The 14,650-nt window shown below is 46.0% G+C and overlaps 1 protein-coding gene across 1 annotated transcript in view; it reads left to right on the top strand.

Annotated features, from left to right (window-relative positions):
• The window catches only part of LOC123759777 (uncharacterized transmembrane protein DDB_G0289901-like), a 28,708-nt gene extending 18,245 nt beyond the window's left edge, over positions 1–10,463 (top strand). The window contains exons 3-4 of the mRNA XM_069318960.1: positions 7,962–8,684; positions 9,033–10,463. Coding sequence (XP_069175061.1) covers positions 7,962–8,684; positions 9,033–10,463 — 2,154 coding nt within the window. The remainder of the gene's footprint in view (positions 1–7,961; positions 8,685–9,032) is intronic.
• The last annotated feature ends 4,187 nt before the right edge of the window (positions 10,464–14,650 follow it).

Below are 14,650 nucleotides of genomic sequence, written 5' to 3'. Positions count from 1 at the left end.
CAACGTCGTAGTTTCGGTGTGTGTTTGGCGGGTACTTACTGGAATGTGAAGCTACTGAAGCCCTGCGCATCAACATTACTCCAACTCAACATTACTCCAACGACAGCAGCTGCATTAGATGCACATTCCACAGCGACTACAATGATTAGAAAAGCCGTTAAAGAATGGGACTGACTAGTGAACATTCTACACCTACATCCGCCACCAAGATAATGTTATTAAAACAAGACTAAAAACAGAAGCGAAAAATAAACAGGGAAAAAGGAGGAAACCCCACTTCCATTTAATACTTTGACCCAAATATCAGAGTAACAAGGTTATCGCGAATAACGGAACTCAATTACGGGCTCGCCATAGCCCGTGCTACATGGACAATTCGTTCTGAGTAGCTAAATCTAAAACAACAACAGAAGAATCCGTCGAGGCCAGCGCTGCATTTGGTGTCTCTTGGTGGAGGAACTTCCTTACTGACTATTTTGGATTCCTGTTGATTCGTCACGGATTCCTGTTGATTCGTCACGGATTCCTGTTGATTCGTCACGGATTCCTGTTGATTCGTCACGGATTCCTGTTGATTCGTCACGGATTCCTGTTGATTCGTCACGGATTTCTGTTGATTCGTCACGGATTCCTGTTGATTCGTCACGGATTCCTGTTGATTCGTCACGGATTCCTGTTGATTCGTCACGGATTCCTGTTGATTTTCTATGGGTTCCTCCGGATTTGTTACGGATTTCTGTTCATTTGCCACGAATACCTGTTAATTTTCATGGAATCCTGTTAATTTGTCACTGATTCCTGTTGATTTTTATTAAATCCTGTTGATTCGTCACGGATTCCTGTTGATTTGACACTGATTTCGGTTGATTTGCTACCGATTTCTGTTGATTTGAGACGGATTTCTGTTGATTTGCTACCGATTTCTGTTGTTTTGCTACGGATTCCTGTTGATTTGCTACGGATTTCTGTTGGTTTGACACGGATTCCTGTTGATTCGTCACGGATTCCTGTTGATTCGTCACGGATTCCTGTTGATCCGTCACGGATTCCTGTTGATCCGTCAGAGATTCCTGTTGATTCGTCACGGATTCCTGTTGATTTGCCACGATTTCCAATTGAAATGTCACTATACTTATATATATCTTTCTCATTTCATAAATTACGTTTGGTGGAAGTTGCTGTGAGTTCTAATGATCACGAATATAATGTCTGGAATAATTGTGCGGTTGAGAATTACTTACTGCTCTGAGCTGAATGTAATCTTGAGAGTTAATTGTCAAATATATAATAAGTGATGTAATTGGTGACCAAGATGTAAGGTTCAATTGTTTTAGCTGTCAAATCATTATTTTGCTTGATTATGGCTAGAGTTATGATTCATCAAGCACCTAAGTGTCCACTTACGAAGCCAGTACATCTTTGCTTCGATCATGGCGGCTTTGTTTGCAATTATATAACAGGTTATGAGCTCCGAAGAGCTACGAAGCTGTCCATACCCATAATAAACTTTGGGATGTGAACGATCTCTCGGCGTCTCGAAGCTCATCAACTGTTGAATAAATACAGATTAAGCTGCCATGATCGAGACAAGATATATAGGTCTCGATAATGGACATGTAAATGCCTGATGAGTCCACTTAATGTTCCTGATGGTAACTATCCCTAGCCTTTTCGGCGCGTCCCTTAGGGTCCTGGTGGCGTCCTTGCCAGCTACAGTACGGGGGTACCTCTAGGCTCCTGGTGGCGTCCTTGCCAGCTACAGTACGGGGGTACCTCTAGGCTCCTGGTGGCGTCCTTGCCAGCTACAGTACGGGGGTACCTCTAGGCTCCTGGTGGCGTCCTTGCCAGCTACAGTACGGGGGTACCTCTAGGCTCCTGGTGGCGTCCTTGCCAGCTACAGTACGGGGTACCTCTAGGCTCCTGGTGGCGTCCTTGCCAGCTACAGTACGGGGGTACCTCTAGGCTCCTGGTGGCGTCCTTGCCAGCTACAGTACGGGGGTACCTCTAGGCTCCTGGTGGCGTCCTTGCCAGCTACAGTACGGGGGTACCTCTAGGCTCCTGGTGGCGTCCTTGCCAGCTACAGTACGGGGGTACCTCTAGGCTCCTGGTGGCGTCCTTGCCAGCTACAGTACGGGGTACCTCTAGGCTCCTGGTGGCGTCCTTGCCAGCTACAGTACGGGGGTACCTCTAGGCTCCTGGTGGCGTCCTTGCCAGCTACAGTACGGGGGTACCTCTAGGCTCCTGGTGGCGTCCTTGCCAGCTACAGTACGGGGGTACCTCTAGGCTCCTGGTGGCGTCCTTGCCAGCTACAGTACGGGGTACCTCTAGGCTCCTGGTGGCGTCCTTGCCAGCTACAGTACGGGGGTACCTCTAGGCTCCTGGTGGCGTCCTTGCCAGCTACAGTACGGGGGTACATCTAGGCTCCTGGTGGCGTCCTTGCCAGCTACAGTACGGGGGTACCTCTAGGCTCCTGGTGGCGTCCTTGCCAGCTACAGTACGGGGTACCTCTAGGCTCCTGGTGGCGTCCTTGCCAGCTACAGTACGGGGGTACCTCTAGGCTCCTGGTGGCGTCCTTGCCAGCTACAGTACGGGGGTACCTCTAGGCTCCTGGTGGCGTCCTTGCCAGCTACAGTACGGGGGTACCTCTAGGCTCCTGGTGGCGTCCTTGCCAGCTACAGTACGGGGGTACCTCTAGGCTCCTGGTGGCGTTCTTGCCAGCTACAGTACGGGGTACCTCTAGGCTCCTGGTGGCGTCCTTGCCAGCTACAGTACGGGGGTACCTCTAGGCTCCTGGTGGCATCCATCTCGGCTACACCCGAGGCTCCTGGTGGCGTCCTTGCCAGCTACAGTACGGGGTAACTCTAGGCTCCTGGTGGCGCCCATCAAAGTTACGGAGGTTAATTATTATGAACATATCTGGCCGGGTATACCAGAGCCTTCTGGCCGGCGTTGCGGGCTGCTCTCATCTCCTCATCACATTCTGTTTCTCCTGTTAGGAGTAACTGTCTCTGTTGCCTCTAGCTAACGGAGCCTTCAGCCGTTTCCGTGTTAGTTCTCTGTGTAATTTATCAAAATAGTCAGGTTTTAGCCCTGCCTGATCTGTCAGCGACAGATCTTTATCTGTATCGATAGACACAGCAACAACAGACGACCGAACATCGGTGAGGTATTATGCATAATGCAATCCAAAGCAACAATAACCAACTAGTACCAAATTACACTCTGCCAACTTGCAGAACACGACACAACATACTTCAACAGACATCATGCAGACAGATGAGTGACAAGATACAGTGAATCACCACCTCCCATTCACCTCACCCTGGAGTACTTATCATGCGGCAAGTCAATTTGTAATCTTACGGGCTATTCATGCCCGTGCGCTCTCTTACGTGGCTTAATCTTCATAAATTTGCTATCATTCTAACTCTGCCTTTGATAGAGTTGGAATGATTTCAACAATTAATAGCCATCCTATTGAAGATGTATTGATTAATACGAAAGTAAGGAATTTTCCGTATTTCTTCTCTCGTAGCAGACTGTCGAATAATATTATATATATATATATATATATATATATATATATATATATATATATATATATATATATATATATATATATATATATATATAATTTGAAATCCAAATTTTATTTTACTTTTAATACAAAAAACTAATGTATCCCGTCTATAGGTAAATCTTTGGCCATAAAAATGAGAACATATTACTCCTTATTTTCCGAAAGATCAATTGATCTCAACTGAGGAACATTGTGAATTTCAAGTCCCGTATTTGAAACACAAAACTTCCACAACCTGTATGGTAAAGTGTTTTTGTATTCTGAGCAACCACACTGAAAAATGATGGAAGAATAGTCTCAAAATACTCAGTAAACAAACGTATTCCTCACAGCCCAGGCCAATGTACAGAGCTCCATTCTGCTAGACCAGATAGTCAACACACCAATCAGCCGGCCGTCCACCCCACAGGTAATGACTACACATTTGAAGCTCACATGTGACTTTTTCCCCCGAAATCTCCTTGGCGACGAAGTGATGGGGAAAATTGTGTCTTGAAGAAGCCCAAATGTTACCGGCGGCGCTGAACGCATTGACGGTGGTCAGCCTTAGTCGGTAGTGGGGGCTTATATTACAGGCGTTCCTCAGCTTCCCCACATTCTGGGAGAGGACATTTAACTAAGAGATAATAGGAGCTGTGCCCTTGTAGTAATAATTTTTATCGCCTTGCTTTCCCGAAGTCTTGGGTAATTTAGTGCACCACCGTCTTGTTGCAGAGACAAGGCTGACATAATTTATGCAAAGCGGTGACTTGTCAGTTTAGGATCTTTTTTTTCCTCATGTTTAAGCCCACTAATAAGTTGCTTTTCCTTGCGTGTTAACTATATTTTATTACTACACACACACACACACACTATTATATATATATATATATATATATATATATATATATATATATATATATATATATATATATATATATATATATATATATATATATATATAAAGTTTTTTGTTTTTAATAGCTGTATTACTGTAGCGGAAGCCTACCACAAAAATCTAATTTTTTTATTTTTGCACGAGTTTTAACGCAAAATGATTGACTTCACTTCTTGCCTGATTATAACCAGTCCAGGAGTACTGGAGTGAGTCCAGTAGTCAGCCCTAGGAGAGTGTCCTAGGAGAAAAAAAAACAAGGAGTGCTAGCAGAGTACGAAATGAAGTCCAAGAGGACGTCCTAGGAGAAAGTCCAGGAGAGAGCCTAAGCAAGAGCCCAAGACAGAGTCTAGGAGACAGTCCAGCAGTCTTTGACCCATTGCCCAAAATTGTCCATTTATTACCCTTGCCTTTTTCATCACAACATAATCGACTTGATAATGGTCCAGGACGGACTGAAACGTCGTCGTCTCTTCAATTTCTAGTGTGTGATCTGGTCAACATTTCTCCTTAAATAATCTTAATGTTTTCTTTATCGAGAGAATACTTAATTTAATCCTACGATGTGATGGTGAACTACATTGCATCAAGAAAGAGAGACTTATGACCTAAGCAAAACTCAAGCTGTAGTCTACTTATAAATAAAATCTTTTCTTACTAAACCGCAACACCATACAGACTTAGGAATCCACATTCATTATTGGTAATGAAGCCAACACATATTGATAATCAGTACGTCCTCATACACACAGGGCAAATGTTCGTTAATCAAGCCGCCAAATCTTCTCTAATGAATGACCCAAAAATTGACACACGACTCTAACCGGTCCTCAAGCTATGGTCTTCCTCAGTCTATGATCGTCCTTAGACTATGGTCGTCCTCTGTCTATGATCGTCCTTAGACTATGGTCGTTTAAGCACCAGACGACCCCAGAAACACATTAATTGATTTTTAACGTGTATATACACATGTACTTTTTTCTAATGTAAAGGATTATTTTATATATTGTAATTTCGTTTATAGTTAGCCCAAGGTTTCCTTAGGTATTAATACGCTCTGTTGACTGTTCCAGGATAGCTGGAAATTAACTAATTGTGTGATTGTAGGAAAATATGGTTACATGTTTATGCAGACTATTGCTATATTTTTATGTAGTTAAGACACGTCCCATAACTTCTGACATTCAATGTTAGAAGTTATGACAACTTCTCGAAAAGGGTATTGATAACTTCGTAATTTAATCACATATATTTAAGGGTTTCACGCCACGTTCTGCATATACAAATGATTTAACCCGTTCTCTAAAGCAGTGGTTGAATGCTCTTTAATACAGGTGCAGAACCCTCTATTTACGAATGAGAAACCCATTACACACGACTCAACCTATCCTTAGGCCAAGTTCGTTAAAGCGGCGGCCAAGACGCAGTCATAAATTTTGACATATTATGTATTAAAAATAAGTTTGTTCTTGTATATAAACTAATATTATTGTGTATTAACGTTATATGTATAGTTAGGCGTAGGTTAGGTGTTTAGGTTCGTTGTTAATTATTTGTAATTGTAGTGTACATGCATTTACTGAGTTGTGATTCAAACAGATGTCGTCAGTGAAGCACTGTTCGAGAAAGGTTCGAACGTCATCTAGCCCGTCATTCAAACAAAGACCCAAAAGTTATTCCATGCACTCGCCAAACCCCCTGTTTATGAATAAAAAACGGTTTACACACGACTTACAACTGATGACGTTCAAACACTTCCGGAACAAGTGCTTCACTGACGAATTTTGTTCGAACCACAACGTTGTAAATGCTTCTCCCACGTACTACAAATACAAATAATCGCCAACAGAACCTAAACACCTAACCTAACCTATGCCTATATATGCACAATATGCTAATATATTATAATATTAATTTAAATAGGGAAGGGAGTACCACCTCTGGCTGGAAGGAGGGGGACCCATAGCCTCGGTGAAAACCACACACAACGCATTGGAGGGAATGTAGGTCCCCTCGAATACAGTTTCTGTGTGCTTTTCTCCTACCACCCCCTTCCCTTTTTTTTTCTTGCTTTATTGTGCCTTTTTTTTTGCTTTATTGTGATATAATATTAATTTATATTTGAGGAAATTCCTGTTTTGAATGAACAGCATGTAAAAATTTATGAATGCGCCTGTGGGGTCGGCCGCTGGATATAATGGACTTGAGTCGAGGACGGGTTGCGACATCAGTTGTGAGTCATGCGGAAACCATTTTCCATTAGTAAACAGGGAGTTTGGCGGCTGGATTAACGAGCAATGCGACCTCTGTTCGAATCATAACTCTATAAATGCTTCACATACACACTACATATACAAATAATCGCCAACAGAACCTAAACACCTATCCTAACCTACGCCTCAAAAATACACAATATTCTAGTTCATAATATTAATTTATATTTGAGAAAATTAACTTTTTGAATTAAGAGTATATTATAGATGATTAATGTGTCCTTTGGGTCTGCCTCTGGAAGGAATGAACCCAGCCTGAGGAAGGGTTGAATAACTGTCAATAGAACCCCAACACCTAACCTTCTTGTAATAATTACCTAGCATAACCTAGGACGAATTAGACGAAAAATTTTAAGTGCATATTAAAGGTATTTAATACCTGAGAAAACACCGAATTTGTACACAGAAGGGTTAGGTTGAGCAATGCATCTTATTCCAAGTCCAACCCCTGGCCAAGCGCTTGGCCAGGGGGGTTGGACGAGCGCTTGGCCAAGGGTTGGACGAGCGCTTAACCAGGGGGTTGGACGAGCGCTTAACCAGGGGGGTTGGACGAGCGCTTAACCAGGGGGGTTGGACGAGCGCTTAACCAGGGGGGTTGGACGAGCGCTTAACCAGGGGGGTTGGACGAGCGCTTAACCAGGGGGGGGGGTTGGACGAGCGCTTAACCAGGGGGGTTGGACGAGCGCTTAACCAGGGGGGTTGGACGAGCGCTTAACCAGGGGGGGTTGGACGAGCGCTTAACCAGGATTAGGACGAGCGCTTAACCAGGATTTGGACGAGAGTATAACCAGGATTTGGACGACCGCTTGGACGGAGTTTGGACGAGCAAAGCCCCAAAACGGGTCCAGAACACAGAACAACAAACGTCCTAATAAAGAACCATCGGTAACAAGCGTGTTTCTGAATCTGCGGAATTAATCACCGTGTTTGCTTCCAATTCAATCACTTAAAACTATTCGTGTATCCCAAACCACTGCCTCATCAGCACTAACTACCCTTCGTCCCCACTCCGTCAAGACATCCAGAAACAAACTAAACTAAGAAGCCTGGCATCATTAAAATAACACAATTATCTCCCGCAAAGGAAATGCACCCAGCGTAAAGGTTGTACATGTTTAACTGCTATCAGGTGATCGTGTGGTCCGCCTGTCAGGAGTGAAGGGGGGGGGGGGGGTGTTACCCGGCTGCCCCCGGGGCTCCTCTTAGCTAAAGGTAGACTCGTTGTGGTTGTCAGGTGAGGCTCAGTTGCCTGGCTCGCCGCAGAGTTGGTATTGACGGGAGAACAGTTGCTAATGACGGGAAAACAGTTGCTAATGACCGGAGAACAGTTGCTAATGAGCGGAGAACAGTTGCTAATGAGCGGAGAACAGTTGTTAATGACCGGAGAACAGTTGCTAATGACTGGAGAACAGTTGCTAATGGCAGGAGAACAGTTGCTAATGACGGGAGAACAGTTGCTAATGACGGGAGAACAGTTGCTAATGACGGGAGAACAGTTGCTAATGACGGGAGAACAGTTGCTAATGACGGGAGAACAGTTGCTAATGACCGGAGAACACTTGCTAATGACCGGAGAACACTTGCTAATGACCGGAGAACACTTGCTAATGACCGGAGAACACTTGCTAATGACCGGAGAACACTTGCTAATGACCGGAGAACACTTGCTAATGACCGGAGAACACTTGCTAATGACCGGAGAACACTTGCTAACGACCGGAGAACACTTGCTAACGACCGGAGAACACTTGCTAATGACCGGAGAACACTTGCTAATGACCGGAGAACACTTGCTAATGACCGGAGAACACTTGCTAACGACGGGAGAACACTTGCTAACGACGGGAGAACACTTGCTAACGACCGGAGAACACTTGCTAACGACCGGAGAACAGTTGCTAATGAGCGGAGAACACTTGCTAATGACCGGAGAACACTTGCTAATGAGCAGGAGCAGGTTTTCTTGGGATGAATTCGGGGCTAAGCATCCCCGCGGCCCGGTCCTCGACCAGGCCTCCTTTTAGTTACACACACCCAGGAAACAGCCAGTAGCAGCTGTCTAACTCCCAGGTACCTATTTACTGCTAGGTGAACAGGGGACATTAGGGTGAAAGAAACTCTGCCCATTTGTTTCCACCTCCATCTGGGATTGAACCCGGAACCTTAGTACTACGAATCCCGAGCACTGTCTACTCGGCTGTCATGCCGATGCGCAGGAACGCGAATATCCCGTATAACGATAGACACGAAAATGTATCCTGATATATGATTAGGTGAAGTGTAGAAAATAGAGTAAAGGAGGGAGAGAGATACAAGCAGCGGCAACAGCAGCGGCAACAGCAGCGGCAACATCAGCGGCAACAGCAGCGGCAACAACAGCAGTGGCAACAGCAGCGGCAACAACAGCAGTGGCAACAGCAGCGGCAACAACAGCAGTGGCAACAGCAGCGGCAACAACAGCAGTGGCAATAGCAGCGGCAACAACAGCAGTGGCAACAGCAGCGGCAACAACAGCAGTGGCAACAGCAGCGGCAACAACAGCAGTGGCAACAGCAGCGGCAACAACAGCAGCGGCAACAACAGCAGCGGCAGCAACAGCAGTGGCAACAGCAGTGGCAACAGCAGCGGCAACAACAGCAGTGGCAACAGCAGCGGCAACAACAGCAGCGGCAGCAACAGCAGTGGCAACAGCAGTGGCAACAGCAGCGGCAACAGCAGCGGCAACAACAGCGGCAACAACAGCAGTGGCAACAACAGCGGCAACAGCAGCGGCAACAGCAGTGGCAACAGCAGCGGCAACAACAGCGGCAACAACAGTGGCAACAACAGCAGTGGCAACAGCAGCGGCAACAACAGCAGTGGCAACAACAGCGGCAACAACAGCAGCGGCAACAACAGTGGCAACAACAGCAGTGGCAACAGCAGCGGCAACAACAGCAGTGGCAACAACAGCGGCAACAGCAGCGGCAACAACAGCAGTGGCAACAACAGCGGCAACAACAGCAGTGGCAACAACAGCGGCAACAACAGCAGTGGCAACAACAGCGGCAACAGCAGCGGCAACAACAGCAGTGGCAACAGCAGCGGCAACAACAGCAGTGGCAACAACAGCAGTGGCAACAACAGCGGCAACAACAGCAGTGGCAACAACAGCGGCAACAGCAACGGCAACAACAGCGGCAACAGCAACGGCAACAACAGCAGTGGCAACAACAGCGGCAACAGCAGCGGCAACAACAGCAGTGGCAACAGCAGCGGCAACAACAGCAGTGGCAACAACAGCGGCAACAACAGCAGTGGCAACAACAGCGGCAACAACAGCAGTGGCAACAACAGCAGTGGCAACAACAGCGGCAACAACAGCAGTGGCAACAGCAGCGGCAACAACAGCAGTGGCAACAACAGCGGCAACAACAGCAGTGGCAACAACAGCAGTGGCAACAGCAGCGGCAACAGCAGTGGCAACAGCAGCGGCAACAGCAGGGGTAACAGCAGCGGCAGCAACAGCAGCGACAACAGCAGCGGCAACAACAGCGGCAACAACAGTGGCAACAACTGCAGTGGCAACAACAACAGTGGCAACAACAGCGGCAACAACAGCAGCGGCAACAACAGCAGTGGCAACAACAGTGGCAACAACAGCAGTGGCAACAGCAGCAGCAACAGCAGCGGCAACAGCAGGGACAACATCTACCGAAGCTGCAACAAATTCATCTTGCAGGAATATGATAATTGAGACTGCGAGCCTTGCTGGGTCACCAGGTAGGTGAGTCAGGGGTGGGAGGTGTATATAGTGAAGTAGTGACCGAGGAGGAGCCCCGTTAGGTCACAGCCCCGCTCCTGTGCCAAGTAAGTCCACTACGGGCTCACCATAGCCCGTGCTACTTTGAACTTTTTGTTCCCAGTAGCTGAATCTTAAACCACAACAACGAAATGGAGGAGGGGTGGGGGGGATGAGGTTCGATCATATCCGCACAGGATCGAGGATCGATCAGAGTCCACTGACACTGTTTCTCTTTTCTAATGGAGTTTTTCCAAGTTTTATTATTATTTTTCATTCTATTCCAGATACTCTACTGAGTAACCGCTGAGCAAGCTGCACTGAGTCTATATTTCCTCGTCGAAGCCCTGTCTCCCCCAAACAAAAATTGCCTCTCGATTCAGCTTGAATGCTGAAGAAGACATTAATATTCATTGGTTGGAGTGAACCTGTGCTTGATTTGAATAGTGTTGGCCTGACCTTCCCTCGGAGGCTCTACGGCCGGTTGATCTCCTGGCATTATGACGGATGAGCGATTAATCTACCACGCTAATCCGTTGACCCCCAGAGAGTGCATGTACTTGTGAGAATATTGGCAAGGATTGAAGAAACGAATCGAGTGGAGAAAATATCGTTTACGTGTAAAGTTTGTGAGAAGCGCGGAGAAGCGCCTTGTAAAAGCGTGTCGTTGGTCATGTGAACGTTTCTGGTCTTTAGTCTCGTTGACCTGAGAGGTAATCTTCGCAATGTGAAGCCTGAGCTCCTACATAACAGTGATCTAAGCCACCACTAAACAGCTTCAAGGTTCAGGGTATAATCGCACACCATCAGAAACCAGGCCGCCGTCTCCACACTTTAGATTTCAACACCTGGAGCCAAGCCACCACCACCACATCACCAGAACCCAAACCACCACCACCATCACACCACAAGAAGCCAAGCCACCACCACCACGCCACCACAACCCAAGCCACCACCACCAAAGCCAAGCCACCACCACCACACAACCAGAAGCCAAGCCACCACCACCACACCACCAGTAGCCAAGCCACCACCACTACGCCACCACAACCCAAGCCACCACCACCAAAGTAAAGCCACCACCACCACACAACCAGAAGCCAAGCCACCACCACCACACAACCAGAAGCCAAGCCACCACCACCACACAACCAGAAGCCAAGCCACCACCACCACACCACCAGTAGCCAAGCCACCACCGCCACACACCGCGAGCATCCACCAATCTCGTGTACTAATTGCAAGTAACGTTCTCTGCTCTTCGCTACATCACAGTCCTACCTGTCTCACAGAGAGAGACAGAGCATCAGGTAATACACCACTTCGGTCCAGCCTCCCACATTTACGCTGTCATTCATCACTATTGTTGTGTCCGCGTATGGCCCCGCTGGTCCAAATAAGGACCAAACAGCTTTTTTATTTTAACTTTTACTTCATTTTTCTGCTTCGTAATATAACTAGAGGTAAGTTAGCCCGCTGATTGTTTTAACAACAATTACTTTTAAATGTTTATCAACATTTGTGGTCACTATTTAGGGGTATATATATATATATATATATATATATATATATATATATATATATATATATATATATATATATATATATATATATATATATATATATATATTCAGTAGTATAATGTTTATTAGTAAATGTTCAGTGAACAATATATTTTTTAGGGCTTCACATTTTCGTTTCATACTTACAAAGATTGAGTCGGAAATTTCTTATCAAATGTCTAATTTAAAACATTAATAATTATTCCATATTTATTGTCGTTGATTTAACTAGTGCGTTTCTGTAATGATGGTAGGTAATATTTAATGATACCTTGATACCTGCTTGATGGGGTTCTGGGAGTTGTTCTACTCCCCAAGCCCGGCCCGAGGCCAGGCTTGACTTGTGAGAGTTTGGTCCACCAGGCTGTTGCTTGGCAACCCGTTCTCGCAAATTTAATAAGTCAATATTGAGTTATTAGTTGCGTGCATAGGTGACATACTTAACATAATAGTTTCCTTTGAAAAGCTTCATAGAAAATACTGACCTTGAAAATACTGAATACAATTGTTACTTAACCTATTATAGGTATAGGTTAGGTAATAATTGTAATTACGAAGCAATAAGATGCTTATCTTAACATACTAAGTAGGTTAGGTAAGGTCGGTGTTTTCTATGAAGCTTTTCAAGGGAAACTATTATGTTAAGTATGTCACCTATGCACATATTTAATAAGTCAATATTGACTTATTAAATTTGCGAGAACGGGTTGTGCTTGGAGCGGCCCGCAAGCCCACATACCCACCACAACCCCGGTTGGTCCGGCACTCCTTGAAGAAAACAATCTAGTTTTCTCTTGAAGATGTCCACGGTTGTTCAGGCAATATTTCTGATGCTCGCTGGTAGGACGTTGAACAACCGAGTTTTTGTTGAATACTTTCAGGTCAATATGACAAACTAATGACAGCTCTAACAGCGAGGTACATTTGGACTATTTGGTGTAACCAAATAGTCTGACCAACATGTTGGTTTGCTTTGGGGTTTGCTAGTGGGACATTGGTGAAGGCTAGACATGTAACTGAGTCGAAGATTTGTAAGGAAGTTCTTGATCGTTTCCTGCGCGGGTGAAGGCTAGTGGAATGCATTGGAAGAAGAGGTTGTTGAAGCCAAATTGCTTCCAGCAGTTTATATAGATGTATGAGGAAAACGGTAATGTTGAGAGGGGTAACTAGTTGAAGTATAAACGGTTAGGAGGCGGGATGTAAGGAGCCAGATCTCTTTCTCTCTCTCTTCACCCGTAGTCACTCGTAGGTAAGCACTAATAGGTACCCGCTCAACCACAACCACCACCCAACCACAACCACCACCATGCATCCCGCACCACCGTCCACTACACCTTCTATTACAACCACGACCTGTAACAAATTCTCCCCAACCAAAATACACCCTTACAACCACCCATACCTCCAACAGCCATTCCTAACAACTACCCCCCCCCCCCTCCTCGCAACCACCACCCACAACCATCCCCATAAATAACCCCGCCGTAATCTCAACAATAAAGGAGATTAAATGAATACGTTCATCCTTTATCCAGCTTGTAGCCGCCACAGAGCCGGACGGGACCAGCCTCTCTGCCTTCCTATGGAAATTAAATGCAAATTTGTCGGTCTGCGTAAATCAAAACATTCGCTGAGACTCAACTTCCAGTGGTGAGGGGTATGTCGGTGGCTGTGGTACAAAGGTACCTGAGGATGGTACAACTGGTACTTGGAGGGGGGGATGGTATAATAGGTACCTATGTGCAATCAGCGGACAATGCATGAACATCAGAGGCTCACGGTTTTTCAATATCCTCAAAAGTATAAGAAATATTTCCGGGAACGAAGGTGAAAGTCTTTAAGAAAAATTGGAGTTTTCTGTAAGCAAAGCCGGACCAACCGGGCTGAAGTGGATATGAGGGTCTGCGGGCCGCTGGAAGCAACAACCTGATTCTCTAGCAAGTCAAGCCTGGCCTAGGGCCAGACTGTAGGGGTAGCAGAATTCCCAGAACCCCATCCAGGTACAATCCAGGTACCTGGAGGTTCGTACAATGAGTACCTTAATTGGGACCTGGCGGATGATACAATTTGTTCCTTGGTACCTGCGGGCTCCTTGGTACCTGGGGGATATTACATTGTGTACCTGGGGCCCTGAAGGGAGTACAATGAGTACCTTGGTACCTTGAGGGATGGAACAACAGGTACCTGGAGGCAACGGTACGTAGGTACTCGGGGAATGGTACAATGATTACTGGCTACCAAAGGGAAACCGGTATGGGTACGTTCGATACACAGTCACCTGGAAAGAGGAGGAGGCTGGTAAAACTGATTGGGCAACTCCCCCAGTGCTCTCTTAGCTCTTCACCCACACCACTCACTGTAAGAGCCTTGTCGAGGAAAGGACACTATATCTTACCCCTCGTGGTGGTCTGAGACCCGACTGTCTGGTGATCTGATGCAACGAAGACCTAATTTCCCGTGTCTGATGATTCGGTCGGCTGGTGGTCTGTTGAGTAGTTAGCTTGTCTCGTGCCTGTAGGACCATGCAACAGGTCTTATCCCGGCTCTTCGAACATTCTTAGTTTAAAGTAATAATTCCGG

The sequence above is a fragment of the Procambarus clarkii genome, chromosome 8 (genome assembly GCF_040958095.1).
Source record: "Procambarus clarkii isolate CNS0578487 chromosome 8, FALCON_Pclarkii_2.0, whole genome shotgun sequence".
Classification (NCBI taxonomy): domain Eukaryota; kingdom Metazoa; phylum Arthropoda; class Malacostraca; order Decapoda; family Cambaridae; genus Procambarus; species Procambarus clarkii.
This window is presented reverse-complemented; position numbering and strand designations above follow the sequence as displayed.